Source organism: Anoplolepis gracilipes, chromosome 9 (assembly GCF_047496725.1).
Source record: "Anoplolepis gracilipes chromosome 9, ASM4749672v1, whole genome shotgun sequence".
NCBI classification, from domain to species: Eukaryota; Metazoa; Arthropoda; class Insecta; order Hymenoptera; family Formicidae; genus Anoplolepis; species Anoplolepis gracilipes.
Window position 1 is genome coordinate 13,073,711 of NC_132978.1, and position 23,571 is coordinate 13,097,281.

General features: G+C 31.3%; 5 protein-coding genes across 14 annotated transcripts; 3 read left to right on the forward strand and 2 right to left on the reverse strand.

Annotated features, from left to right (window-relative positions):
- Nucleotides 1-3: 3 nt before the first annotated feature.
- Nucleotides 4-3,484, reverse strand: LOC140669228 (mitochondrial ribosome-associated GTPase 2). Of its 5 annotated transcripts, none has more exons than XM_072898871.1 (7): nucleotides 3,366-3,484; nucleotides 1,614-1,832; nucleotides 1,406-1,525; nucleotides 988-1,341; nucleotides 652-790; nucleotides 338-570; nucleotides 4-189 (listed from the first exon to the last, which is right to left on the reverse strand). In XM_072898871.1, the coding sequence occupies exons 2-7, from the start codon at nucleotides 1,830-1,832 to the stop codon at nucleotides 31-33; spliced, it is 1,224 nt and encodes a 407-aa protein (XP_072754972.1). In that variant the 5' UTR covers nucleotides 3,366-3,484; the 3' UTR covers nucleotides 4-30. The 5 variants fall into 5 exon arrangements, 4 of the variants coding, with proteins under 4 accessions (XP_072754972.1, XP_072754970.1, XP_072754973.1 ...); XM_072898869.1 differs by lacking the exon at nucleotides 3,366-3,484 and adding an exon at nucleotides 2,926-2,948; XM_072898872.1 differs by lacking the exon at nucleotides 3,366-3,484 and adding an exon at nucleotides 1,933-2,067 and having other exon boundaries at nucleotides 988-1,326.
- Nucleotides 3,485-3,772: 288 nt separating this feature from the next.
- Asprs-m (aspartyl-tRNA synthetase, mitochondrial) lies at nucleotides 3,773-7,776 on the forward strand. The gene is made up of 10 exons (XM_072898846.1): nucleotides 3,773-4,275; nucleotides 4,401-4,658; nucleotides 4,736-5,104; nucleotides 5,192-5,368; nucleotides 5,436-5,615; nucleotides 5,700-5,804; nucleotides 5,882-6,097; nucleotides 6,243-6,446; nucleotides 6,524-6,707; nucleotides 6,783-7,776. The coding sequence occupies exons 1-10, from the start codon at nucleotides 4,165-4,167 to the stop codon at nucleotides 6,941-6,943; spliced, it is 1,965 nt and encodes a 654-aa protein (XP_072754947.1). The 5' UTR covers nucleotides 3,773-4,164; the 3' UTR covers nucleotides 6,944-7,776.
- Nucleotides 7,173-13,770, reverse strand: Wdr82 (WD repeat domain 82). Of its 2 annotated transcripts, XR_012047316.1 has the most exons (2): nucleotides 12,457-13,770; nucleotides 7,173-11,638 (listed from the first exon to the last, which is right to left on the reverse strand). XR_012047316.1 is itself a non-coding variant. In XM_072898850.1 (1 exon), exon 1 carries the CDS (start codon nucleotides 13,768-13,770, stop codon nucleotides 12,823-12,825), a length of 948 nt encoding a protein of 315 aa, XP_072754951.1. In that variant the 3' UTR covers nucleotides 7,173-12,822. The 2 variants fall into 2 exon arrangements, 1 of the variants encoding a protein (XP_072754951.1); XM_072898850.1 differs by having other exon boundaries at nucleotides 7,173-13,770.
- A 171-nt stretch (nucleotides 13,771-13,941) lies between these two features.
- On the forward strand, nucleotides 13,942-18,598 carry LOC140669218 (leucine-rich repeat-containing protein 40). 3 transcript variants are annotated; one of them, XM_072898847.1, is made up of 11 exons: nucleotides 13,942-14,081; nucleotides 14,695-14,859; nucleotides 15,836-16,029; nucleotides 16,137-16,340; nucleotides 16,432-16,555; nucleotides 16,667-16,836; nucleotides 16,942-17,084; nucleotides 17,167-17,367; nucleotides 17,539-17,871; nucleotides 18,012-18,197; nucleotides 18,301-18,596. In XM_072898847.1, exons 2-11 carry the CDS (start codon nucleotides 14,709-14,711, stop codon nucleotides 18,404-18,406), a joined length of 1,812 nt encoding a protein of 603 aa, XP_072754948.1. In that variant the 5' UTR covers nucleotides 13,942-14,081; nucleotides 14,695-14,708; the 3' UTR covers nucleotides 18,407-18,596. The 3 variants fall into 3 exon arrangements, with proteins under 3 accessions (XP_072754948.1, XP_072754949.1, XP_072754950.1); XM_072898848.1 differs by lacking the exon at nucleotides 13,942-14,081 and adding an exon at nucleotides 14,222-14,347 and having other exon boundaries at nucleotides 18,301-18,597; XM_072898849.1 differs by lacking the exon at nucleotides 13,942-14,081 and adding an exon at nucleotides 14,434-14,669 and having other exon boundaries at nucleotides 14,749-14,859; nucleotides 18,301-18,598.
- Nucleotides 18,599-19,003: 405 nt separating this feature from the next.
- Nucleotides 19,004-23,512, forward strand: LOC140669703 (poly(ADP-ribose) glycohydrolase). 3 transcript variants are annotated; one of them, XM_072899743.1, is made up of 11 exons: nucleotides 19,004-19,295; nucleotides 19,371-19,486; nucleotides 19,561-19,718; nucleotides 19,802-19,918; nucleotides 20,419-20,577; nucleotides 20,654-20,907; nucleotides 21,008-21,108; nucleotides 21,221-21,380; nucleotides 21,501-21,819; nucleotides 22,160-22,394; nucleotides 22,527-23,512. In XM_072899743.1, exons 2-11 carry the CDS (start codon nucleotides 19,387-19,389, stop codon nucleotides 23,375-23,377), a joined length of 2,454 nt encoding a protein of 817 aa, XP_072755844.1. In that variant the 5' UTR covers nucleotides 19,004-19,295; nucleotides 19,371-19,386; the 3' UTR covers nucleotides 23,378-23,512. The 3 variants fall into 3 exon arrangements, with proteins under 3 accessions (XP_072755844.1, XP_072755843.1, XP_072755845.1); XM_072899742.1 differs by having other exon boundaries at nucleotides 19,007-19,295; nucleotides 19,558-19,718; XM_072899744.1 differs by lacking the exon at nucleotides 19,371-19,486 and having other exon boundaries at nucleotides 19,007-19,295; nucleotides 19,558-19,718.
- Nucleotides 23,513-23,571: the final 59 nt, after the last annotated feature.

Here is a 23,571-nt window from a genome sequence, read left to right on the forward strand (position 1 = left end):
TCCATTTTTTTTATTTATTTTTTTATTACATTATGCAAGAAGATTGTCATTTTCTTCTAATGTGTCGGTTTTAAGATTATCATACAGTATCCTAATTTCTTTTAATAAAGTGGAAACGTTTGTACCGAACTTGGCAGAAATAGGAATTATTGGCAGATTTATATATTTCTGGAGTAATTGTAAATTAATCTGAAATATAAATTGCAATCATAAAAAAATTATTTGAAATTTTTATTACAACTACCATAATATATATATATATATATCTTTATCATTGACATTTAAATTGGTTGGTAAACAGAAAGGAGAGAGTGTTTTAGATTTTGATTCTTCTCACCTCAGCATTGGGCATGTCTATTTTGTTTGCTACAATGATATGAGGCCTGTCGTTTAGTCTTTCGTTAAACTGACTAATTTCGTATTTTAGAGTTTCTAAACCTTTCCATGGTTCATCCACTGTAACATCTAAAATAAATATTAAAGCGGCGCAACGCTCTGCATGCTTGAGGAAAGTTATACCAAGCCCTTTATTCTTGTGCGAGTCTTCTATAAGACCGGGCATATCAGCCACTGAAACAAATAATGCAAAAATAGAGTAAGAACAAAGAGAAGACAACAATTTTTTCTTACATTATATTAAATATAAACTACCTGCAATTTGTTCATAATCATCATACTGAATCATGCCTATGTAAGGTTTCAAGGTAGTGAAAGGATATGCTGCTACTTTTGGCCTAGCTCTGGTTATAGATCTTAAAAGTGTACTTTTACCAGCATTTGGTAGACCAATCTATATACAAAATACATTCATAAAAAATAATTAATAAAAATGTAATACACATGTGCATTTTTATATTTTACATAAAAATATTTTATAATGTATAGATGTTTAAATTGTATTCTTGAAAATTAACTTTTTTCAAATGAAATAATAACGAAGAATCATAGCAATTATTTTGATTTATCAAAAAAGTATATAATACTCACTAATCCAACGTGGGCCATACTTCTTATTTCTAACACATATTGCAAGCTTTCTCCGACCGCACCATATTCGGATATTTCTGGCGACTGTTGACTATCTGATTTAAAAAAGGCATTTCCGTGACCACCGGCACCACCTCTCGCGGCGATAAACATCATCCCATCTTGATCCAAGTCGACTAATATTCTGCTATTTAAATCACGTACGATCGTTCCAACGGGTACCTCTATTATCTTATGTTCTGCGTTTTTACCAAAGCAATCTTTAGTGTAACCTTTTTCACCATCTTCAGCTCTAATCATAGACTGTACATTTCGGAGATCTTTCATATTTTTTTTTGCCTGCACAATTTTTCGCTATAGTTAGATGTGATATATATATTTATTTTATTTATAATCATATTTATTATAATAATCTTACTTGAAATATTACATGACCACCGTTTCCACCGTCACCTCCATCAGGACCAGCTCGATCGTTAGCCCACAATCGTAAGAATGATATTTCACCATCTCCACCTTTTCCTCCAATTGTTTTTGTCTAATAATCACATGTTTATAACATATTTATATATTCGTACCTTTGATGCCTAAATATTTTTAAATGTAATGCAAGATAATTTTCCTACCTGTTTTATATCAACAAAATGCTGTAGAGTATCATGTTTTGATTTTGGTTTTATACTACGTAAAGGTTTGGCTAGTGATTCCTTCTCATGTATACATGTAGTAACAGAGAATGTTCTATTTGAAATTTTGCATCTATTTCTGTTCAATATAATTTCATAGCCTTGTTTTTGAATTGTATTACACGCGACGACATTTCTCAAACGACGAAGGCACTGCATCTGAAAATGACAATTACCAAAGATGTGAATATTATATCTTAAATGTATATCACTTATATCTTAAATATAATAGGATAAGTTAGTATATATACATGTGTACCATTTTAATGAAATATAGCTTTATTTTTTAATGATTTGTCTTTAACTAGTTGTCTGCTATCTTGAGATAACAACTTGAAAGTTGTCTTCTATAAAATTCGTGATTACATCTTGGTGCAATTCAATAACTCTTTTTCTATATAAAGGTATATAATTTGATTTGTAAGTTATTCTACAAGTTCTTTTTATCTTTTTGTCAATAGGAGACAAATAATAATTGATAAAATCAATATTGTCAATAATAGCTCCTGCATAATTATACAATGATTGATAAAATTCAGCTATATTAAAATCCATATCAGTAGACAAAGTTAGATCAAATATAAAAATACATGGATAAATACACTTGACATCGTAATCTGATTTATTTTTAATATTGTTTGTTATTTCTTTCCATGTAATATTACTTATATCAAATTTAGAAATGTCTATTTTATTGTTAGGTATAATATTATGTGCTGTGGGTGGCTCTGACTTTGTAAAAAAATGTGTCAATGAGCCTGCTGTATGAAATTGTTTCTCTAAACTGCGATAGCCTGTTACAACAAAATCTGGAAAAGACTGCCACAAAAAGGGTTCGATTTTCGTTAATATAAAATTTCCATGTGCAGCCATTTCTACAATTTTCCATGAATCATCCCAACGTCTCTTGGGATTGTCCATAGGTGTTCCACCTTGGCCATTGCACAATGTCACTAATATTTGACCATTTTCTTTTATCATTTTTTGAGAAGACACAAAAAAACTCTTCAGCAAGTTCCTGTTTTTTTCTATTCTCATTTTACCGCCAACATGAGGAAAGTTAAAAATAATTTTGTCAAATAGTTTAGATTTTAATGTAAGACATTCTTCCAATTTTGTAGCATCCACATCAAACAATACACAAATACCTGGAAAGAAAAGCATAAATGAGTTTCTCTTTCCATTAATTGCAGAATTTTGATTGATTACAATATTCTGATTATGTGTCAGATTTATATTGTGATTCACTAACCATTGCTTCGAAGATATTTTATATTTTCTTTTGCAGTCTCTTGATTCACATTAGATTCATAGCAGGTAGCGATAAAATTAATGTTTAAATTGTGCCGCAATAATGCTGCAGAAAATGAGAAATTGCCCTCTCCTACTAGTAATACAAAGTCATCTTTATTGAATATTGAAATCTTCATTCTTCTTTCTCTAAGTAATCATACGGTACAAATTACGGTAAGATTTTATTATTATTAGATAAATGCTTTTCTTTCCAGATGTAGGAAAAATATAATATTAGATTTTTTTTTAATTAAAGAGTGCTTTTAAAACTTGTAAAAATTATATTGCACATGTATCTCTGCATATTTGATTTGACATTTGGTTAAGAAAATAGCTAGTTTATATACGTTTATAATGCAAGTGAAATAGTCTTAATTGCATTTGATAAATTGGACTAACCTTCTATTTTATTATAATTATTATGAAGAAATAAACTCTTTATAAATTAATAATTAATCAATTTCATTAAAATATTTTTATGTTGACTATTCACATGTGTAAACAATCCTCTAGGTTAGGTGTTCAAAAATATACTTGTAAAGGTAGAGTAACTTTTAAAGGACCAATCAAAATAATAAAAGGAGAATTCTTTGACCTGATTGGTCAATTACAAGTTATTCCAATTAATAGATTTTTGAACGCAATCTAAAGATTCCGGTTGATGCTACAAAAGTTTTAAATCATTTGATGGATCCGAGTAAAGAATTTTTACTTCCTTCACTCTGATTGGTCAATCAAATGATTGAAGTTTCGGAGCCAATGAAGCGCATCTAACCTTGAAGTTTGAAGTATTCGTGCTCCAAAATAATGTAATATTCAAGATGATGTAACTTTTCAATAATCAAGTGATTTTTAATAAAATTTATATGAATTATCGTCAAAGTAATGATATGATTAATTTGTAATAATTTTCTGGATATTAACTGTTTTGAGAGAGAGAGAGAGAGAGAGAGAGAGAGAGAGAGAGAGAGAGAGAGAGAGACTAATACAAAGAACTTGCTGAACTTATTTTCGTCACATATGACATCGATGCCATGTGTTTAGAATAAAAAATCATCTTTGTGCTTACATACTTACATAAAATACGACATTTCTGAGAGAAAAATGTTTAAACATTAGTGAGAAGAAAATAAGAAGATATTTATATATTATGTTCACAAAGATAAAATAAAAGGTTGAACATTTTTACAGACTCCAAATGAATAGCAAAATGCTCGTTAGCAGATTTAAAATTATTTTTGATAGTTGCACCAATGTCATGGCAAAGTACCATGTGTGGCCGATAATGAGTAATGTCTGTAAGATAAATGTAAGTTTTTTTTAAGCATTTTTTTACAAAGCGTAATTTTGTGACATAACTATATATTTTAGTGCAACCTAAAAAAATATAATGTTCTTATATATTTATACTCAAAATACAAATCTTGTTTTCAGTTTTCCTTAAAGAACCAAACACCATGTTTGGTAAGTTGTATACATAATTTAGTTATTAGCAAGTCAGCACCTACGATGAAAGAAAACATTTCATCAGTTAATAGATATGTTTTGAGAACACACACATGTGGTGAATTGACACTTCAAAATGTCGGAGAGGAAGTAAAATTGAGCGGCTGGGTGGAATTTCAAAGAATGGGAAAATTTATAACATTAAGAGATTCTTATGGATCGACACAGTTACTTATACCAGAAGATGTAAGTGAATAAATGTTGTTATATAACAAAATGCTTGACAAATTTCCTGTATAAAATAATGAAAATACTAATTGTAGAGAAAAGATTTGATCGAAACTATAAAGAATTTATCTTATGAGAGTGTCTTAAGTATAGTTGGTAAAGTAGTACCAAGACCTAAAGATCAACAGAATAAAAGAATGAAAACTGGTGATATAGAAGTACACATAGAATCCTTGAAGATTCTAAATGTAGCATCACGCAATCTTCCAATTTTCATCAGGGAATATAATAAAGCAAAAGAGAGTCAACAAATGAAATACAGATATCTTTCATTGAGATATCCTGAATTACAAAGAAATTTAAGAATGCGTTCCTCTCTTATAATGAAAATGAGGGAATTTTTAATTAATGAGTGCAATTTTGTGGACATTGAGACACCAACTCTTTTTAAAAATACACCGGGAGTATGTTTCTTATGTAAATATATATATAAGAGAATGCTTAATTTTTAATATTAACTCATAAATGTATAAAATGGTATTATTATTCAGGGTGCACAGGAATTTATAGTACCTACTAGACAACCGGGTAACTTTTATTCACTGGTACAGAGTCCTCAACAATTCAAGCAACTTCTTATGATGGGTGGCTTTGATAGATATTTTCAAGTTGCTCGATGTTACAGGGATGAGAGTGGCAGGCATGATAGGCAGCCAGAATTTACTCAGGTAGTTACATTGTGTAAATATAAAAATATATATACAATACTATATTTTATTATCAGTTATGTTATAGTTAGATGTTGAAATGTCGTTTGTTGATCGGGACGGAATAATGAATTTGATTGAAAATTTACTGGTGTATTCATGGCCAGAAGAATTAAGTCCTATAAAAGTGCCTTTCAAGCTTATGATGCATAAAGATGCAATGGAATTGTACGGTACTGATCAACCAGACTTGAGGATACCGTATCGAGTAAGAGAATTTTAATATATAGAACTATTAATCTTTTATTTTTTGATACATAAACGTGTGTAATAACGTTACGAGTTTTTTTAGATACAGAATCTCACACATATCTCTGATTTATCAGTATTAAAGAGAACCATGAAACTCGAAGATGATAAACATAAGGTGTACGCATTAATCTTTCCAAGTAAATTAGTAAGTTTTTACTTAAACTATATTTTTAAATATATACTTATATTCTATTATGTTAACGCAGTTTTCGTATATTGTAGAAGTACTTGACAAAATCTATCAGAAATGAATTCTTCAAGATCCGTAATGATTACTTCAATACAACAAGGCTAGTTCAACTGAAAGTTGAAAATAATTTGTGGAGAACTCAGTTAGACGAATTATTTTCAAAAAATGTAGCAGAAGATATATCGCAGTACTGCAAATTACAGGAAGGAGATGCAGTATTATTAGCAATTGGACATCAAATTGATGCAGTAAGTATAAAAAGTTTGGATTCTCTTTCTTAGTGATAATAAACAATTATTTTTTTAACTATATTATATTATTAAATTAATATAATATAGTTAAATTATTTTTTTAAAACTATATTATAATAACTGTATTATATATATCTTTCAGTTGAAACTCTTAGGAAAACTACGTGTAGAATTTACAAATGTATTGGAAGCAAAAGGTGAACAGATACGTTCGTCCGAAGCTGAACTTGTATGGATCACAGACTTTCCATTATTCACATTTGAGGGAAAGTTGCAATCGACGCATCATCCGTTTACGCAACCTCATTCAGATGACATGGAATATCTTACGACTGATCCTTTAAAGGTGAAAAAGATTAAGATGTATAAGTATGGTGTGAATTATTTTTGTCTTAAGTTCTTACACTTTTTTCTTTGGTGTAGATGAGAGGCTTGCATTATGATCTGGTTATGAATGGATCAGAAATTGCAGGAGGCTCCATTCGAATCCATGACGCAAATTTACAGAGGCAAATATTGAAAATGTTAAACATCGACGAATCGAAATTATCGCACATGCTCGAAGCTTTGACGTATGGAGCTCCACCGCATGGTGGAATAGCTATAGGTACTTATATTTGCCTATTTTAGATTTACATCTGATAAAATTAAAATGAGATACGATTATTTTATATTTTTCAAGGATTAGATCGCCTCGTTTGCTTACTCTGTAATGCAAAAAGCATACGGAATGTTATAGCTTTTCCGAAAACGATGGAAGGGCGAGATTTAATGTCCGGAGCACCGGATTCTGTATCGGATGAAGTGAAAACACTATATCATATACAAACAATAGAGAAATGAAGGATCATAAATTTTATTCCATGGTAAATATAGCAAAATGAAATCGATCTGATTGATTGATTGCATTCGCGTGTATATATTATATAAAAAGATGTAATCTTTTGCAATATCTATATAATTATATAATTAATTAGCATTTTTCATAATTTGTTATATTCTTATAAATTATTAAGCTAAATAGATATTAAAAGTATATAATGGCGAGTTAAATAAATAAAAAGACGAGAAATAGATGTACAAAAAAAGTGTTTTTATTCTTTGAGTAAAGTCTCGTGCGTTCGAGTCGAATAGTTTTACAGAAAATAAAAAATACAATTTAGCGCATTAAACGATTGAAATGACATTTATTTCCAAGAAGGATCTATAAAAAGATATCCTCCTTTTTTTGTACACTTCTTGAGAGAATCTCTTGTGTCGAATGAAATCTAACAAATGTCTTAACAAATATGCTGATATGTAATGTGACTATCAACTGTCGGCGGACGAAAATTTATATCGCTGTTTATTTATATAGTTATTTATCTTGAAACAGCCCACAAGAGCATAAATTGGAACGATTATGTATTAATCCACAAAACGTTAATGAAATGTGTCTGTATAGATGCGTCGAATTTGTCAAAATTAAAAATTCAATTAAGCTAATTGAACAATAGAAATCAAGACTCTCTGAATATTAAAAAAATAAAAAGCATACAACAGATTAATAAAAGCTAAGCGCTAAAGGTAAAAAAGTGTAAAAAATAATAACACTTCCTATGGATATTAAATGCATTTATTAATTAGACATTTTGGTTCACTTTGGACGCTCAATAACTAACTAAACAAAATGACACTCAATAAAAAAATATGTAAAGTAAATGCAACGTAAAAAATAAATTTAAAAAAAGTAAAAAAATTCATCTTTGCTCACCATTGCGTTTCTATGTTTCCTGGTTATTTCTGTGGATTATTGTGAATAGCTTATATTTCGCACTTCACATGTTTACATCTTTTTTATACCTTTTAATTTTTTTATTATACGCTGTTCTATTTAATTAGTAAAAATGTGTACCGAAATGTCTAATTAATAAATCTTTCTCGAGCCTGGCTCGTACTAATCCGTTGTATTCTCTTTATTTAAGATAAATGAATTCTTTTGCAATCCTTAATTTAAACAAAAAAATAATAAATAACTGTAAATTACAATGTCGACGATATTTCGATACTATTTTCTTCGTGCCATTACTAAATATACGAAATTATTTATAACTGATGAACACAACATACGTACACCGGATCTCGTCAATTAATTCTGATTTTATGCAACTCTTTTCAATCAAATTAGCAGAAGAAAATCTATGTTTCTTAAAAGTAAAAATAAAATGCAACGGAAGAAATCTACGTGCTCTTTAACTTCTCGTATACTTTCGATAGACGAAAATACACACATACATATTGTTTCGTTAGTTATCGTAGTGCGTGATTATTTAAATCGCTCCAATTACAACACATCGTCATACGTTTCTAGTATTCTAAAACGCATGCGGCAACTTGCGTCGATCGGTACGAAGCCCTCCCGATACCGATCACACGCAACTCGTCGAGACTCAAGAGAGTCAGCAACGAGCGTAAGGGTGGCCTTCTTCGTTCTGTCTACTTGACTATCAGAAACAATTCATACGAAGACTTAACGTAGGAACTTAGAAAAATCACGAAATGGATGTTTCTTTTTTTTTTCCTTCATTACAAGATACATCGTGGTTTTCAAATGCAAGCGATTACAGTAAAAAGAGCGTTGTTATTCAACTCGACAGAAACCATCACAATCATCTTTCGAATCGTAATTTAAATTTGCGAATAATCTTCCTCGGATTTTAAATCTATCTCGCTTACCTCACTTGCCTTAGATATACATACATTTATCTTAAAAATTAAAATCCAGACTCTAAATCCCTATGTTAAACGACCTATGTACTGAACCGACGATCTCGGAGGGGCGTATTAATCACGTTATTATAGCACGTTAAACGCGCCGGAGTTCGAAACAATCAGGCTCTTTAAATTGAACACGGATACACTGTCTTACACAGCGATAGGTTCTACATATCACGTGAGATGATCATCCTGCATAAGAATATTTCGGTTTGTCGAAGATAACGAATCTTATCTTGTCCCATCGCGAATTCATTCGGTAGAAAAAGACATTATCAATTGCGACATGTAAGAAACTACAGAGGCTTGCTTTTCATTTGGCTATATACACGAAACGATGTTTTATAGACGACGTCTTGTACAGATAGATCCTTTTGTACGAAACACACGAGTGTTCCCAGACAGCACATCCAAAAAACATCCAGACATCTTCGGGATGTCATTTGGATACATCTTGGACATGGTGTAATGTGCTGTCTGGGAACTTTACGTGTCGACTACATTTCGTCTCTTTTTTCTCAGGATATATACAATGTATCATTATGCATATCCGTTTTTATTCTGAAGAAGAGAACACAGAGTTCCTCATTATTTTCGCGCGTTTATAATACGTCTACAATAACTTGTCGGGAATAGTCTCTATCACTGTTCCGATTAATTCGCGGGTAGGGCTTCGAGGACCCGCGATTTACACGCTTAACATAGTGTAATAATAGTAGTAATAGTAGCACAGTCGATCGCTCGATTTCGAAGGGCTTTCAAAAATTCGTCATCGAACGAAATTGAAGGCGCGGGCCCGTGGTTTGGACACTCGCTCGGTTGGTTGGCAGTATGACGTGCATCGAATTGTGTGTTTAATCTAAATACGTGGATCATTCATAGATTACGAGATGGTTCGACAACGATCTTCGACCCTTTTATCGCAGTGTCCGTATGTGAAAAAAAAATTAAAAAAAAAAAAAAAAAAAAAAAAAAAAAATACTCATTGAAGACTAATAAGTAATTCCAAAGCATCGCTCGTTGAACAAAAAGAGGCCATGAATAATCAATCACCAATCGAATTACGTAGTGTATATAATTATAATTTTAATGAACTTAATATAAAACGTGATATTATGTGTCTAAGCATATATATTCGCATTACACTCTATCCCTCTGCTTTAAAATTATAAATATAATAAATGTTTTTAATTTAAAGCACCTGCTTATAACGCATTAGTACACTGTAAGTATAAAGGGATAGAAGTAACGACTACGCGCACACACACTCGCATACAATTTATAAAAACATCAAAGACAATTTTTTTTTACATATATAATCATGTAAAATCTAATTTTGAATATTTAAATTTCCGGCACTCGCGTAAAAGACATATTTGCGGAGTTTGAAAATTCGTTAGTATTAATATCGGCTAAAGGGTCGAAGAGCCTTTGTACACACCTCTTTCCGACAGCTTTTCCTCTCACGGAAGTGTACGTGAGAAATTTCATTGATACGATTTTTTACGCGCCACCGTGTCGTCATATTATAAAAAAATACTATTTTACAGCGCAGGAGACAAGCTCTCGCTCAGGTCGCATACACTCAGATAGACTTGCATACATCGCAAAAGACACGCACATATGTAATACGTATACAAAAACACATATAATCATTCGCACGGGAAGCATACTATCATATAATCGTTCGCTCATTCACTCACACAGAGAAACACATGCATCTATCGAATAAAATAAAATATCATTAACCATACCATGTTCTTGCACAAAATATGTTAAACGCGCGCAGATGTGTAGAAACTCTACAAGAAATATGTGTGTGTGTGTGTGTAGATACTACTGTATATTATATACATACAAGAAAGACTGGAGACAGGAGCGGGCGATCGAATATAGATCGAGCAGATCGGCCGAGTGGAAACGAGCGAAAAATACAATCCAGAGATTTGCAAAAATTCGCCACGCGAGAAAACAAGAGGTACCGAACAGTACTATATGACATAACGGATATATACATCTAACAAGCAGCGTTGTAGAATTTCTTTTTTTTTTTTTATTTTTTGACAAGAGAACAAAACCGAATAACGACGCTCGTCCATTCGTCCGTTTCACTTTGCGAAATATATAATGTACGTCCGTCTGAGATATTCAATTAAAGAAAAAAGAAAACGAAAAAAAAAAAAAAAAAAAAAAAAAAAAAAAGAGAACTTGCATTTGCCCCTGGAATATCGAATATAAATTCTTACCCGGCCCGCCGGTTCCACGCATGTAGATTAAAAACGATATCATATCTATATAATAATTTGCGAACGCGAAACTCTATACTTAATTCACATTTGTTTATATAATTGTGTCCATGACGTTATATTGTAACGATTTATTTATCGCGTGATGATTCATAGAAATTCGCAACGTGACTTTTTTCTTTTTATTTCATTTTTTTTTTCTTTTTTCTTCCGTGTCTCATTAAGATCGTAGTTATGATCGGTAATAAATCCGTTTGCATAAACTTATTATCAGACTTATTATCGAGTAAAATAAATAAGGTCGATCGCGTTCTCTATCGTTGGTCGCATGTCTAGTTTACGTCTTCGGAAGTACAATGTTTTCGATAACGATCGAATATTATATCAGAGTGGCCGATCACCGACCATCGCTTCGATTGTTCTTGAAACGGTCGTTTTCTCGAACGCAACGTATTGAAACGTGACTACGATATCTTCTTCCATGCGCGATATCGGTGATTATTTGTCTCTCCTCTCTGTCACCTTCGATTATTGATGCCTGGAATCCGTCAGATGTATGATAAATACATTTTCGATTCGCTTTCGCTGTATGTGTACATGTATACAGGGCGTGTTATTGACGTATTATATAGTCTACATACAACGATTAGACATAGCCGTATACAGAAGCGAGAAAGATGTTCGACACTCATACGTTTACATGGACTTTTTAACAGACGATATTTTACGCACCATACATTTAAAGCTAAATATATCGGTGTGATTTTAAATTTTTGTTTCGCGTAATAACTGTTATCTCGATATATTATTTTTATACGTACGTTTTTACATACGTAACTAAACGCACACTAAACGCGTGAATCATAGAAAGATAAAACGAAAATGGCTGCCTAATAATAATATTACAACTGATCACTTACGTCCAAATAAACATAGTTGTTAATGTCACGTTGTTTGACAGTGACATTCCTTGGCAATTTCGTAAAATCAACATAAAAATCAGCTTTATCCTATATACGGCCATGCGAATCAGATTAATCGAGAAGTCGTTAATTAATCACAGGTTCCGAATAATTATTTTAGCAATCATTCACACGTGTCGTCTTATAATTCTTAATTAAATTAATCATTCCTTTTTCCGAGACAATGTACGCGAGACCAGAGTTATAAAAAATGTAAAGTATTGGAATACGCAAAATACAAAATCACCTCTTCCGATATACAATAGATTTTGTTCCATATTTGTTAAACATTACACATAGGTACACCGGAAGAAGCTATATACATGTATGAGACTATTGAAAATTTTTAGTATAAGACCATGGAATTCATTGGCAATCTTTTTATATTGCTAACCTGACAATACACAATTGTTATAATGAAAACGACGATGATGACGATTATAGATGAAAAAGGTATGACATTTCACTATAGGGATCTTGAGTTGAAACACGAACGAACAAGCGAGTCACAATCCAGCTATTTAGCTCCTAGGACTTGTCATTCGCTCTTTCGAATGCGTTCCTGAAACTAGTGTGCCATACAAGAGTTGTTTGTTTTTGTACACGCAGCGCAAATGCAATATAAATAGATTTGCCCAATCAAGTTGTATATATTCCTGCTATCTCTAATTAGCTGTTATTCTCTCTGTCTCTCTCTCTTGCACAGATTATAGACGAGCAATATTCCTTCATATTGCTCAGTATTTCTTATAAATTAGTTTTATGAACTTTCGTCGACAGTAGGTAACCAGAAAGCCATGTTAGTGCACGCTGATGCTAGCATCATGTACTTGGGATTGAATTGGATACACTGCACTGGCGCCGGATGATCACCGTTCAGCACGCAAACTTTGTAACCAGTCTCCGCGTTCCACACGTGTACCCTACCATCCGTAGATCCACTAAACACAAATTGCGAATCCGGACTAAAACTGGCCTCAATGGCGATTCCCTTGTTGTTAAGGTATCCGGCGAAAGTCTGTAAGGGTGTACCGTGAAAAGCATCAATTAAACGAATTGTACTACCATTGGTAGAGATCAAAATAGTCTTGCCGTCCCTGCTGAACTTCAATCCTGTCCAATCGCATTCCTTCTCCTGAGAGAGTTTAAAGGTGACGAAGGGCCCCTTGTCAAAGCTGCGTAGATCGTACAGCTTGATGCTCTCCGAATTGACTCCCGCCGCGAAGATCAGACCCTCAGGATCGTAAGCTGCGACTGGCCGTCCCGAGACGTTCATGACTCCGTGACAATTCGGTGAGCGAAGATCCCACAATCTTAGAGATTTGTCTAAGGAACCAGAGAGAAAAGTATCCTCGATAGGACTGATACATAGAGATACGACTTTTTTCGAATGACCTGGAAAGTATCTTATGTACTTATTATCGTGTAGACTGAGATAGCGGATCGTGTCGTCGACCTTGGTGCTGCTGTGAATCGCGGTGTTCTTCGCATGAGTGAAGTGTATCAGATCAACGCCGTATTTCTTGGAGTTGACGGTTCGCACCTGAGTCCCCTTCTCGCAATCGTAGATCACGATCTGATCGTCCTCCGAGCAGGAGATCAGGGTGTCGCCGTTCGGCGAGAAGTCGATGCTGTTTATCCGATCCGAGTTCTCGCGAAATACTTTCGCCACCTTGAAGCTCCTCACCACGTGGTCGACGAGCTTCATGGTGATGGACGGCGCGTCCTCCCGCTCGTGCCGTCCCCTTAACCTCTTCGTCTCCGCAATCTCTGTGTTTGTGTCGCGACTGTCGGTGCAAAAACGCGGGCGCGACCCTCGAGTCGCCTCCCGCGGCTGAGAGGAAAAAATCTCGCGTCGCCGAGCTCCGGAGATTCGATCTCGGACGGAGGATCGAAGGCAGTCCGGGGCAGCGAGAGAGAAAGGATCCACGTCTCCTCACGTTATATCTTTGCGGCTATCCTTCTCGCACCTACTCGTCGGACCGCGTAATCGCGGCCTCGTCGATCCCCAAACGACAGGTATGTATCTTCTGTTTCCCCGAGAACAGACGCCGTCAACGAAAACTACACCGCAAGCCACATACGTATAACAAATTCTGCCAACTGTTTAGAGAAACACGGATAGCGAGAATTACCGCGAATATTTTTTTTTTTTTTTTTTCTTCGTGTATTCTCTTGGTCATGCCCCCCACTCCCCGACAAAACGTTCACGTATATGTGACGTCACTAATCTGGACGTGTATGGAACTATGTGGCCGAGTTTCTCGATAGGTAACATTAACTCGGTAGGTAAAATATCGATACAATCACAAATAATATGCTACGTATCTAATTTTTACTTCTTGCTCACTGATGGCGCTTTTATTTCTATTACCAACCTGAGCATAGCAACTAGCAGTCTATATTTATATAAGTCAAAGTTCCTTTCACACTTTTTTTTTTTTCCAACATAAACAGTAATCTTTTATACATGTGTCATAATCATTCTTTTATACGCGTAATTCGACTCAATTTAGCACATCCGTGACGTGAACAATTACGCGTAAAAAAAAAAAAAAAAAAAGAGATCATGTTCCACTTTATTTATTCAGCTTATGCGCATCGTAGGTGAGTTTTCTTTTTATTACGACAGATTGATACTTCAACATGAGCGGCGTCAAGAAGAAGAGCAATAATTATTCGGCAGTGTTTAAGCAGCGCACTAAAAACGACGATAATGCCGAACTGTCAAAAAGTATTATTATACGAGCGAGAAAGACGGGACGATTGAATCTCTCGTCGAAAGGATTGTCTACGGGTATACATATTTGCAAATAGAATCTGTGCATATCCACCTTAAAATGTATAAACTTAGATATCAGATATCGATATATTAGTCATAAATTTTTATGTATTTAGTTAATGAATAGCACAATTATTTCGAGCATGTTTTATTCGAATTAATTTCAGTAAGTGCTTACACTTGTAATCAGATGTGCATGCTTATCAATGATGCGTTCATGTTTAAATTTATCACAGATCTCGTCGTCAATTTCTTCAAGAAAACATTTTAAATCTTTTATCTATCTGAATGTTTGAATTATTTGCTTGCGGTGATGTGTACATGAGATTTGCGAATGAGAATGCAAACAAGTGAAACGTGTATTTGCTATTGTGTCATGTAAGATTATATTTAGAATATTATAGGATATTAAAACCTTTATATTATGTAATGTATTATTGATGTTAGATTCTAAACAATTGATGTAATACACCTGGCATCTATTCGATATACATATATCTTTTTATCTATCAACAATTTAATATTGTAATTTCTCCATGAAGAATCTTAAATAAATCTGGTTTTGTGTGCAATTTGTGTTTCTTTTTTTTCTAAATTATGTGTAATTATAAGTTATAAATGTATGTCAAAATTCAAAATTGCTAACAAAAAAAATATAATTCTATATTAAACTTATAAGTTTTATCTTTATTACTTAATCAATGTTATATATAATGTTTTAATGATGCTTTGCGATGTTTGCCACATACAGAAATACTTTATATTTATTATTGCATTAAATATATACTTGGTATCGTATTAAGTCATCATCACATGTCACTGCACGCTTTGCTAAAAATCGTGTAATAGAACTGAACCACATACTGCCAGAAACATAGTAACTTAAAAATAAGTTTATTTGCAATCTCAGGTAAGTCAACTTACATATCTTTGTCGAATTCAATAGTAAAATAATATTGCAATACATAAAGAATTCTAATACACATTACAGTACCTGACAGAATATGGAGTATAAACGAATTAACGGAAGAGGAATTACACGATTTACATTTTGAACTTGATTATGAACATAAAGAAGAGCGATGGTGGGAACAGGAACCATTAACAGTCTTAGATCTTAGTTTCAACAGTTTGACTATAATAGATAACAAAATACGATTTTTAACAGAATTGAGTAATTTAAATGTATGTATAAATCATTTGCCTTGCATGCGCACTTGCATGATGCAACTTCTAACAGTTTCAATATTTTTCTATTTTATCAAAAACATTAATATATATGGTATCTTTAGCTGCAAAACAATTTACTGGAGGAACTACCAGCTGAGATTGGGTCTTTGCATAAATTAAAAATAATAAATTTATCAGATAATAGGCTAGAAAATTTACCTCCTCAATTTTATATGTTGGAAGAATTATGTGAATTGTACCTAAAAAGTAATCACATAAGTATACTTGAACCAGAATTTGGGAATTTAATTATGTTGACTTGTGTGGTAATATATCTCATTGAATTATAATTATGCAAAGTTGAATATTTCTTAAAATAGATTAAACAGAATTAAATCTATATGTATGTCTTTTTAGGACTTATCATATAATAACTTGGATGAATTACCAATTGGAATGGGATATTTGGTGAGATTAGTTACATTAAATTTAAGTCATAATATGATTAAAGAATTGCCATCTGATATGACGAGTATGAGATGTAAGTTTGATAAATTAATGATAAATTAACAAGAAAAAAGTAATCTATATTTTTTAATAATTATTATTTCACTATTTTATTAATATTTATATTATATTCTGATATCAACAGCATTAAAAATACTCGATGTGAGTTTTAATCAGGTGGAGATATTACCACCATTAGGTGAAATGCGAAAAGTAGAAAAAATTATGTTACAATCCAACAATTTGAAGAAATTTCCAGACATATCAGGTTGTTCAGCTTTAACAGTATTGCATTTGGATAACAATAATATTCCTGTATGTGTTAATGTACATATATATTTGGCAAGAGATTAAATTGAGATAAAAATTCAACTTTCTGTACAGAAGGTTTTATCAAAATAATAATTTTCTCTTTTGTAGGAGATTGATCCGGAATGTTTAGAAACAGCAGGACATTTAAAAAAGCTTACATTACAAAATAATGAAATTGAAGTAATACCTGAAGAGATAATCAAATTAATAAATTTGGAAGTTTTTGATTTATCCCATAACAATATATCTTTGTATGTTCCATTTCTTTTTGCACGATTATTTTATATTGTATTTAAACTTTGTTACAAATGAATTATTAATGTATTCTTACAGAGTACCTTTCTGCATCGGTATATTACCCAATCTAAAACAATTTATAATTGAAGGGAATAATATAAAAAATATTAGAGCAGATATAATACGATGCGGTACACCTCGAATCTTGATGTACATACGTCAGATTACAGATAGTACAAATGTAAATACTAAAGATTTATTACAATCTAGTAACAGCGTTAGTGTTTATCCTGACACGTATGTAAATATTAATTTATTCTATTAATTCTGTGTAATAATAAATATATATATATATATTTATTATTACATTTTAAAAAAATATCTACAGAATATTGAAAATGTGTGCCAATGTTGCATGTTTTTCAATTTAACAATTATTAATGAAATTAAATATCTGTAATGATATAGATATGTGATGAAGAATACAAAATTGCTTAGCTTAGCTGGGCAAAATCTTCTGGACTTACCAGAAGAAGTCTTAGAGAATGCAGCTGAAGCCTCTGTCACAACTATTGATTTAAGTAGAAACAAACTGTCAGAATTATCTGACAAAATGTCAGTAGTCACAACAGTGGTAGATTTGAAATTAACTTCAAATTGTTTAACACATTTACCTGAATGGATCGGTGAAAAGTACAAATATCTGCAAGTTTTAGATATAAGTAAAAATTACTTGAAATCTTTACCATTGAGCATTAGTTGCCTAAAGTATTTGCGAGACATTGATCTTTCATTTAACAGGTATTACAAATATAATATCGATTTATGCAATTTGCAAAATCCATCTTTTTTTGAGATATAAATTTATGCAATAAATATCTATTTTTATATAATATATATATTTTTCACTATTTGTTTTCTTATAATAAAAATTTCTACAGATTTGTTGACATACCAAAAGCCATTTATGACGTTGCATCTTTGGAAAGTTTAATTGCCAATGATAATGTAATTGCAACAATAGATGTATCATCTTTAGAAAAATTAAAAAGACTAGCAATTTTAAATCTGACAAATAATAATATTGCTCACGTACCGCCTGAACTTGGAAACTTGAAACATCTAAGGTAACAATAATATATTATTTAAATATGCTATTTTTCTTCAGCATCATATATGCACATTTTTATTTTTATACATTATAATAATTTATGAACATATTTTTTTCAGAAGTCTATTATTATCTGGAAACTGTTTCAAGTATCCTAGACAAGCAATTTTAATGAAAGATACAGAGGAAATATTAAGTTATCTACGCAATCTAATACCTCAATAAGGAAATAAAGAAGAAATTAAAAAATTGATTATTCTACAAATTTATGTTTAACAATGTTTTATATTTAATTATAATTATATATATCATTTAAAATTATTTTATGTATATGTTTGTAAATGTGTGCGTGTATGTACGATATATGTAAATTTGTAAGGAATTAAATACCGTTCAGTCAAATGTCATTTTGATTTGACAGGCAGATTTTTTAAATGCAATCCATGGGAATGTTTTTATTTAAATAGTTGCGTTCGAAAATTTACTTGTCAGAATAGAAATGATATTTGATTAGCCAATCAAGACGAAGAAAGTTTTGCTCTTTTTGATTGGTTAATCAAAGTTATTCCATCTATAACTACAGGTAGATTTTCAAACGCATGAAATTAGGGAATGGACCCCTTTACCCACATCTTCAATTGGTCAATTCAAAATAGAGTTCTCTGATTGGTTAATGATTATTCTAGCTCTCCTTCTTGTTGGTCACCTTAGGCATGGGTCGATATTCGATATCAGTGACACATAATAATAAAAGATAAGAAAAAATAAAAAATTTATGTTAAAGAAATGTAGAAATTAAAATTAAAAATTCACGTTAAATTAAACATGAGTAAAAGAATTTTTTTTATGATCATACGTAATTTTTGTTTATATATATGCTTTGTTAATACTGCGCATGCGCGAAAAACATGGTCTGAACAACGGATTACATGGGACGCAATTAAACATAATCTAAATAATCTAAATTTGACCTTACATAGCTATTTACGTGCATACAATATGTCTCATTAGTGGACGTATGTAAAACGAAGAAAGCATAAGGATTTGGAAGTGTAATTGTGTTAATTACTTTGGTTTTATATTACATTGTGCATTTTTATATTCTCACGGCAAGGTAATAAATATTATTATCTCTTTTTGTATTTTGTTCTTTATATTGTTGTTACGCTCATGTTTTATACATTTTTAGACACATTGAGAATAAAATGTCAGAATCAGATATATTTGATGAGAAATGTTCTGCAAGTTTATTCTCAAATGAAAAATTGTCAACAAACTTGAGCGCTGACATTGCTAATTCAGAATGTAAGGATTTACTTGGATATTCTTTACATTGTCATTAATGTTACTTTTAATATTGTAATATTTTATTGTAGCAGATTCCATGTCTATTTATATTAACGAACCGGAACTCTCTGACAACATGCCTGAATGGAAGGGTATAAGCATGAATGAAATACGCAAAGGTTTTGGCATATATGACTATCGAGAACATCCACCAGTTGTTTCTTCTGCTAAGCACACAGTGCTGTTTAGGGTATAATTTTACATAAATAGAACAAGCAGTGATGTTATAAATTTTTTTTATTATATATAAATATATATCTTTTTTGTATTTAGTTACCATTATCTATGAATGAACTACCAAAACCTTATCCGACGCATAAAATAGACAAGTGGAGCCATGGATATGTACGATTACCATGTTCTGTACATTGTTTTTGTCCAGTCGATCAGGTATGCTGTATAGATTGTAACAATTTATAATTTTGATAATAGATTCTCCAACAAATTTGAATATAATTTTTTCTTAAAGTATTGAGCAGAAAGTTATTAATCACAAATGTAAAATTTGTAATATATCTCTTTATAACTAATTGTAAACTTATATTTGTACAATATTTTATTACAGTCAAATTAGCAAATAATGAATATAATTTTGGAGTTTGTTTACTTCTTTTTAAGTTTAATTGATGAAAAATACTTTTTATAATTGTTTATAATTCAAACTATTATTATCTGAATAAATTTTTAGGAAGGAAACATTAATTTTAAATTCATTTCTAGAATTTATCAGTAAAATCACGAGTTGTAAAATACTTTAAAATATGTAAAAGAGAGATACTAGATTGATAATGATTATATATGATAAAATACTTAGGTAATAATGATACTTTTGGTTATATTCTATATTATATCAGATAATTACTGATATATAATTAGACTTTACATTTCAGAGAAATGGAGATCGCTGTCGAAATAGATGGGATATGATCCAGGAAGCTTTACTGAGAAACATTCTCTCCAGTCAACAATTAGAAAATGCTATACTTTCGTATAATCAAATATATGCACAACGTTGGAATTTTACGGCGCTCCATCACTTTTTTTCAGAGGTATATTGCACAATATTTGTATCATGTTTGAATATTATAGCATTTAAAAATTCTTATTACTATAATTTAAATGAAGGTTTTGGACCCGGAAGAGACGATCGTCTTCTTTAAAACTTTAATGCCAAAAATAATCCAACTTGCTCTGCAACTTCCTATGCTGCTAACCGGTGCGATACCTCTTCTGAAACGTCACACTAATGGCTTTATTAGTTTAAGCCAATTGCAAGTAGCTTCGCTATTAGCAAATGCATTTTTTTGTACATTTCCTAGACGCAATTCCAGCAATCCGCAATCGGAATATGCAACGTATCCATATATTAATTTTAATAGGTAATACTTTGAATAATATATATTATTGCATTTATTAAATAATAGAGAATGTGATTTTCTCTCATAAGTTTTAGATTCATACTTTGGTTGCACATTTCAGATTGTTTGCTGCCTATAGCGAGGAAAAACATAATCAATGTGAATCAGTGATGGAAAAAATTAAATGTCTTCTCCATTACTTTAGAAGGGTAACAACTAAAGGTTAGTACATTATAGTTGTGAACTCTTTTGTATAATACATATGTATTTTGATATGGCAATTGGAAATATAGATACAGAATCTAAATTATGTTACGCTTTTTACATAGAGTAGCACCTGAAGGTGTAATAACAATCGAACGGCGTTATATTCCACGTGAAAACTGTCCAAAATGGAACTTGCAGAATGAAAAATTATCACTACTGCATATAACAAGTAAGGGGACCATTGAAAATGAAGGAGCTGGATTGCTTCAAGTGGACTTTGCAAACAAGTTAGTTTTTATTGTGTAATTCAGTATAAATTTATAAGTTTACCATGTGTCAAATATAAGAGTAGACAAATATTTTTCTTTTAAAATTACTATTTACTAATTCTGTTTTTTCTTGAATAGATATGTGGGCGGAGGTGTATTAGGCTTAGGATGTGTACAAGAGGAAATACGATTTGTTATATGTCCAGAGCTTATGGTCACTATGTTAGTAACAGAAGAATTAGACGATACTGAGGCTCTCATTGTCAGTGGTATCGAACGATACAGCAAATATGAAGGTTACAGTAACACTTTTAAATGGAAAGGAGATTTTGTTGATGAAACACCAAGGGACGACAGCTGTAGGCGTATGACGTCAATCGTTGCCATTGATGCTCTTTATTTTAGGCAGCCTTCGTTACAGTTCAAAGTCGATAATATAACTCGTGAACTCAATAAGGTTTGTAATTGTAAATATTTTTATAATTTGAAGTTAATCTTATATGTAGAAATTAATAAAATTTAATTTTTAGATTAATCACAAAATAATTTTATTTATAAATATATTTACTAAATTTTATAAATTTAGAAAATATAATTTTTTATATATTAAATATATGTTATTGTAATTTAATAATTTTTAATTTTAATTTTATTGCTTCAGTTTTTATCCAAATTAAGAAACTATTAACAGTGCAGATTATCAAAAATTATTATTACTTTTGCTCACAAGATTATAGTACATAATAATATATTATTGTTTCTAGTTTTGAGAAAGAATGAAATGTTATTTTTCTTAGGCTTATGTTGGATTTGTTGGATCTGATATTTATAAGAATAATCTATCTGCCATTGCAACGGGAAATTGGGGATGCGGAGCGTTTCGTGGAAACCCAAAGTTAAAAGTATTGATACAATTAATGGCTGCTGCAGTTGCAGGACGATCTATGGTCTACTTTACTTTCGGAGACACAACGTTGAGAGACGATGTGGCAGCAATATATGCACATCTAGTTCAACATGATATTGATATAGGTATCAATTCATTCAAAAATATGAAAATATATATATATATATATATATATATATATATAAAATGTTGAGAATTTATACATTTATTTATACATAATATAATATTTATTTATATTTAAATGTACATCTTTTTAGCGCGACTTTACTCAATGATATCAGAATATCACCAAGAATCTACATCAAGTGATCATTCGGATTTTTATCGTTTCTTGTACAACAAAAGCAGGATAAAACCGTTGAACAAATATTTTCCGACAAAGAGTAAAAATTCTTCGGCGGATATTTTTACTAAAAGCTCGTTATCTCAAAGAAACAAAAATGTGGTATTAAATAATGATGTTATTAACAAGCATCTTTGTGAAATGACGGAAGAAGAAAAGATAATAAGTTGGCTGGCAAGTTGTGATGACGATAACGATGATAATATTAAACTTGAAACAAAGGACGCATGCAATGAGAAAACTAAGAATAGTTTCAAAGAAGCGAACAATGTTAATAAAAGTGACAGTTTACATTTTGTAGAGAAGCATTTTGTAGATGATATTATAAGAGAGAATAAAAATCAGGAAGACAAGGTATTGTATAAAGTGAACAAAGATGTAAATTCTTCAAGTTTGAAAGGCTCGATTACTCAACATTCTGTTAATGTCGATCGAGACACATCAAAGAATATAAAACCCGAGTTCTCATTGAAATCATCAGAATTAAATAGCAGTGAATCTATTAAAATCTTAAGAGACTATTCTGTGTCGGAATTCCATAAACAAAAATCAATTCCGAAAAAGAGCGATCAAAGGAAAATCTCAGACAATCAAGATACATCAAAGAAGATTAAATCCGAATTATCGTTGGAATCGTCAGACTTAAACGGCAGCGAATCTATTAAGATCTTAAAGGATTGTTCCATCCCAGAATCGAATAAACAAAAATCTTTTCCGAGAAAAAACGGCCAAACAAAGATCTCGGATTTTTTCCAACGAATATGAATAATATCGAACTATATCTTTTTCAACACAATGCCAATCTGCTCTTGCAGATTTTATTTATAATTGTAAACACTGTATATTCCGTATTCTTGAACTAAATTGCAAAATGTAAATAAAAATTCTGTGTAAAATGATTATTACAAGCATCTTAATATCTTTTTATTTTCTATTTTTTTTAAATTAAAAAAAAAAAT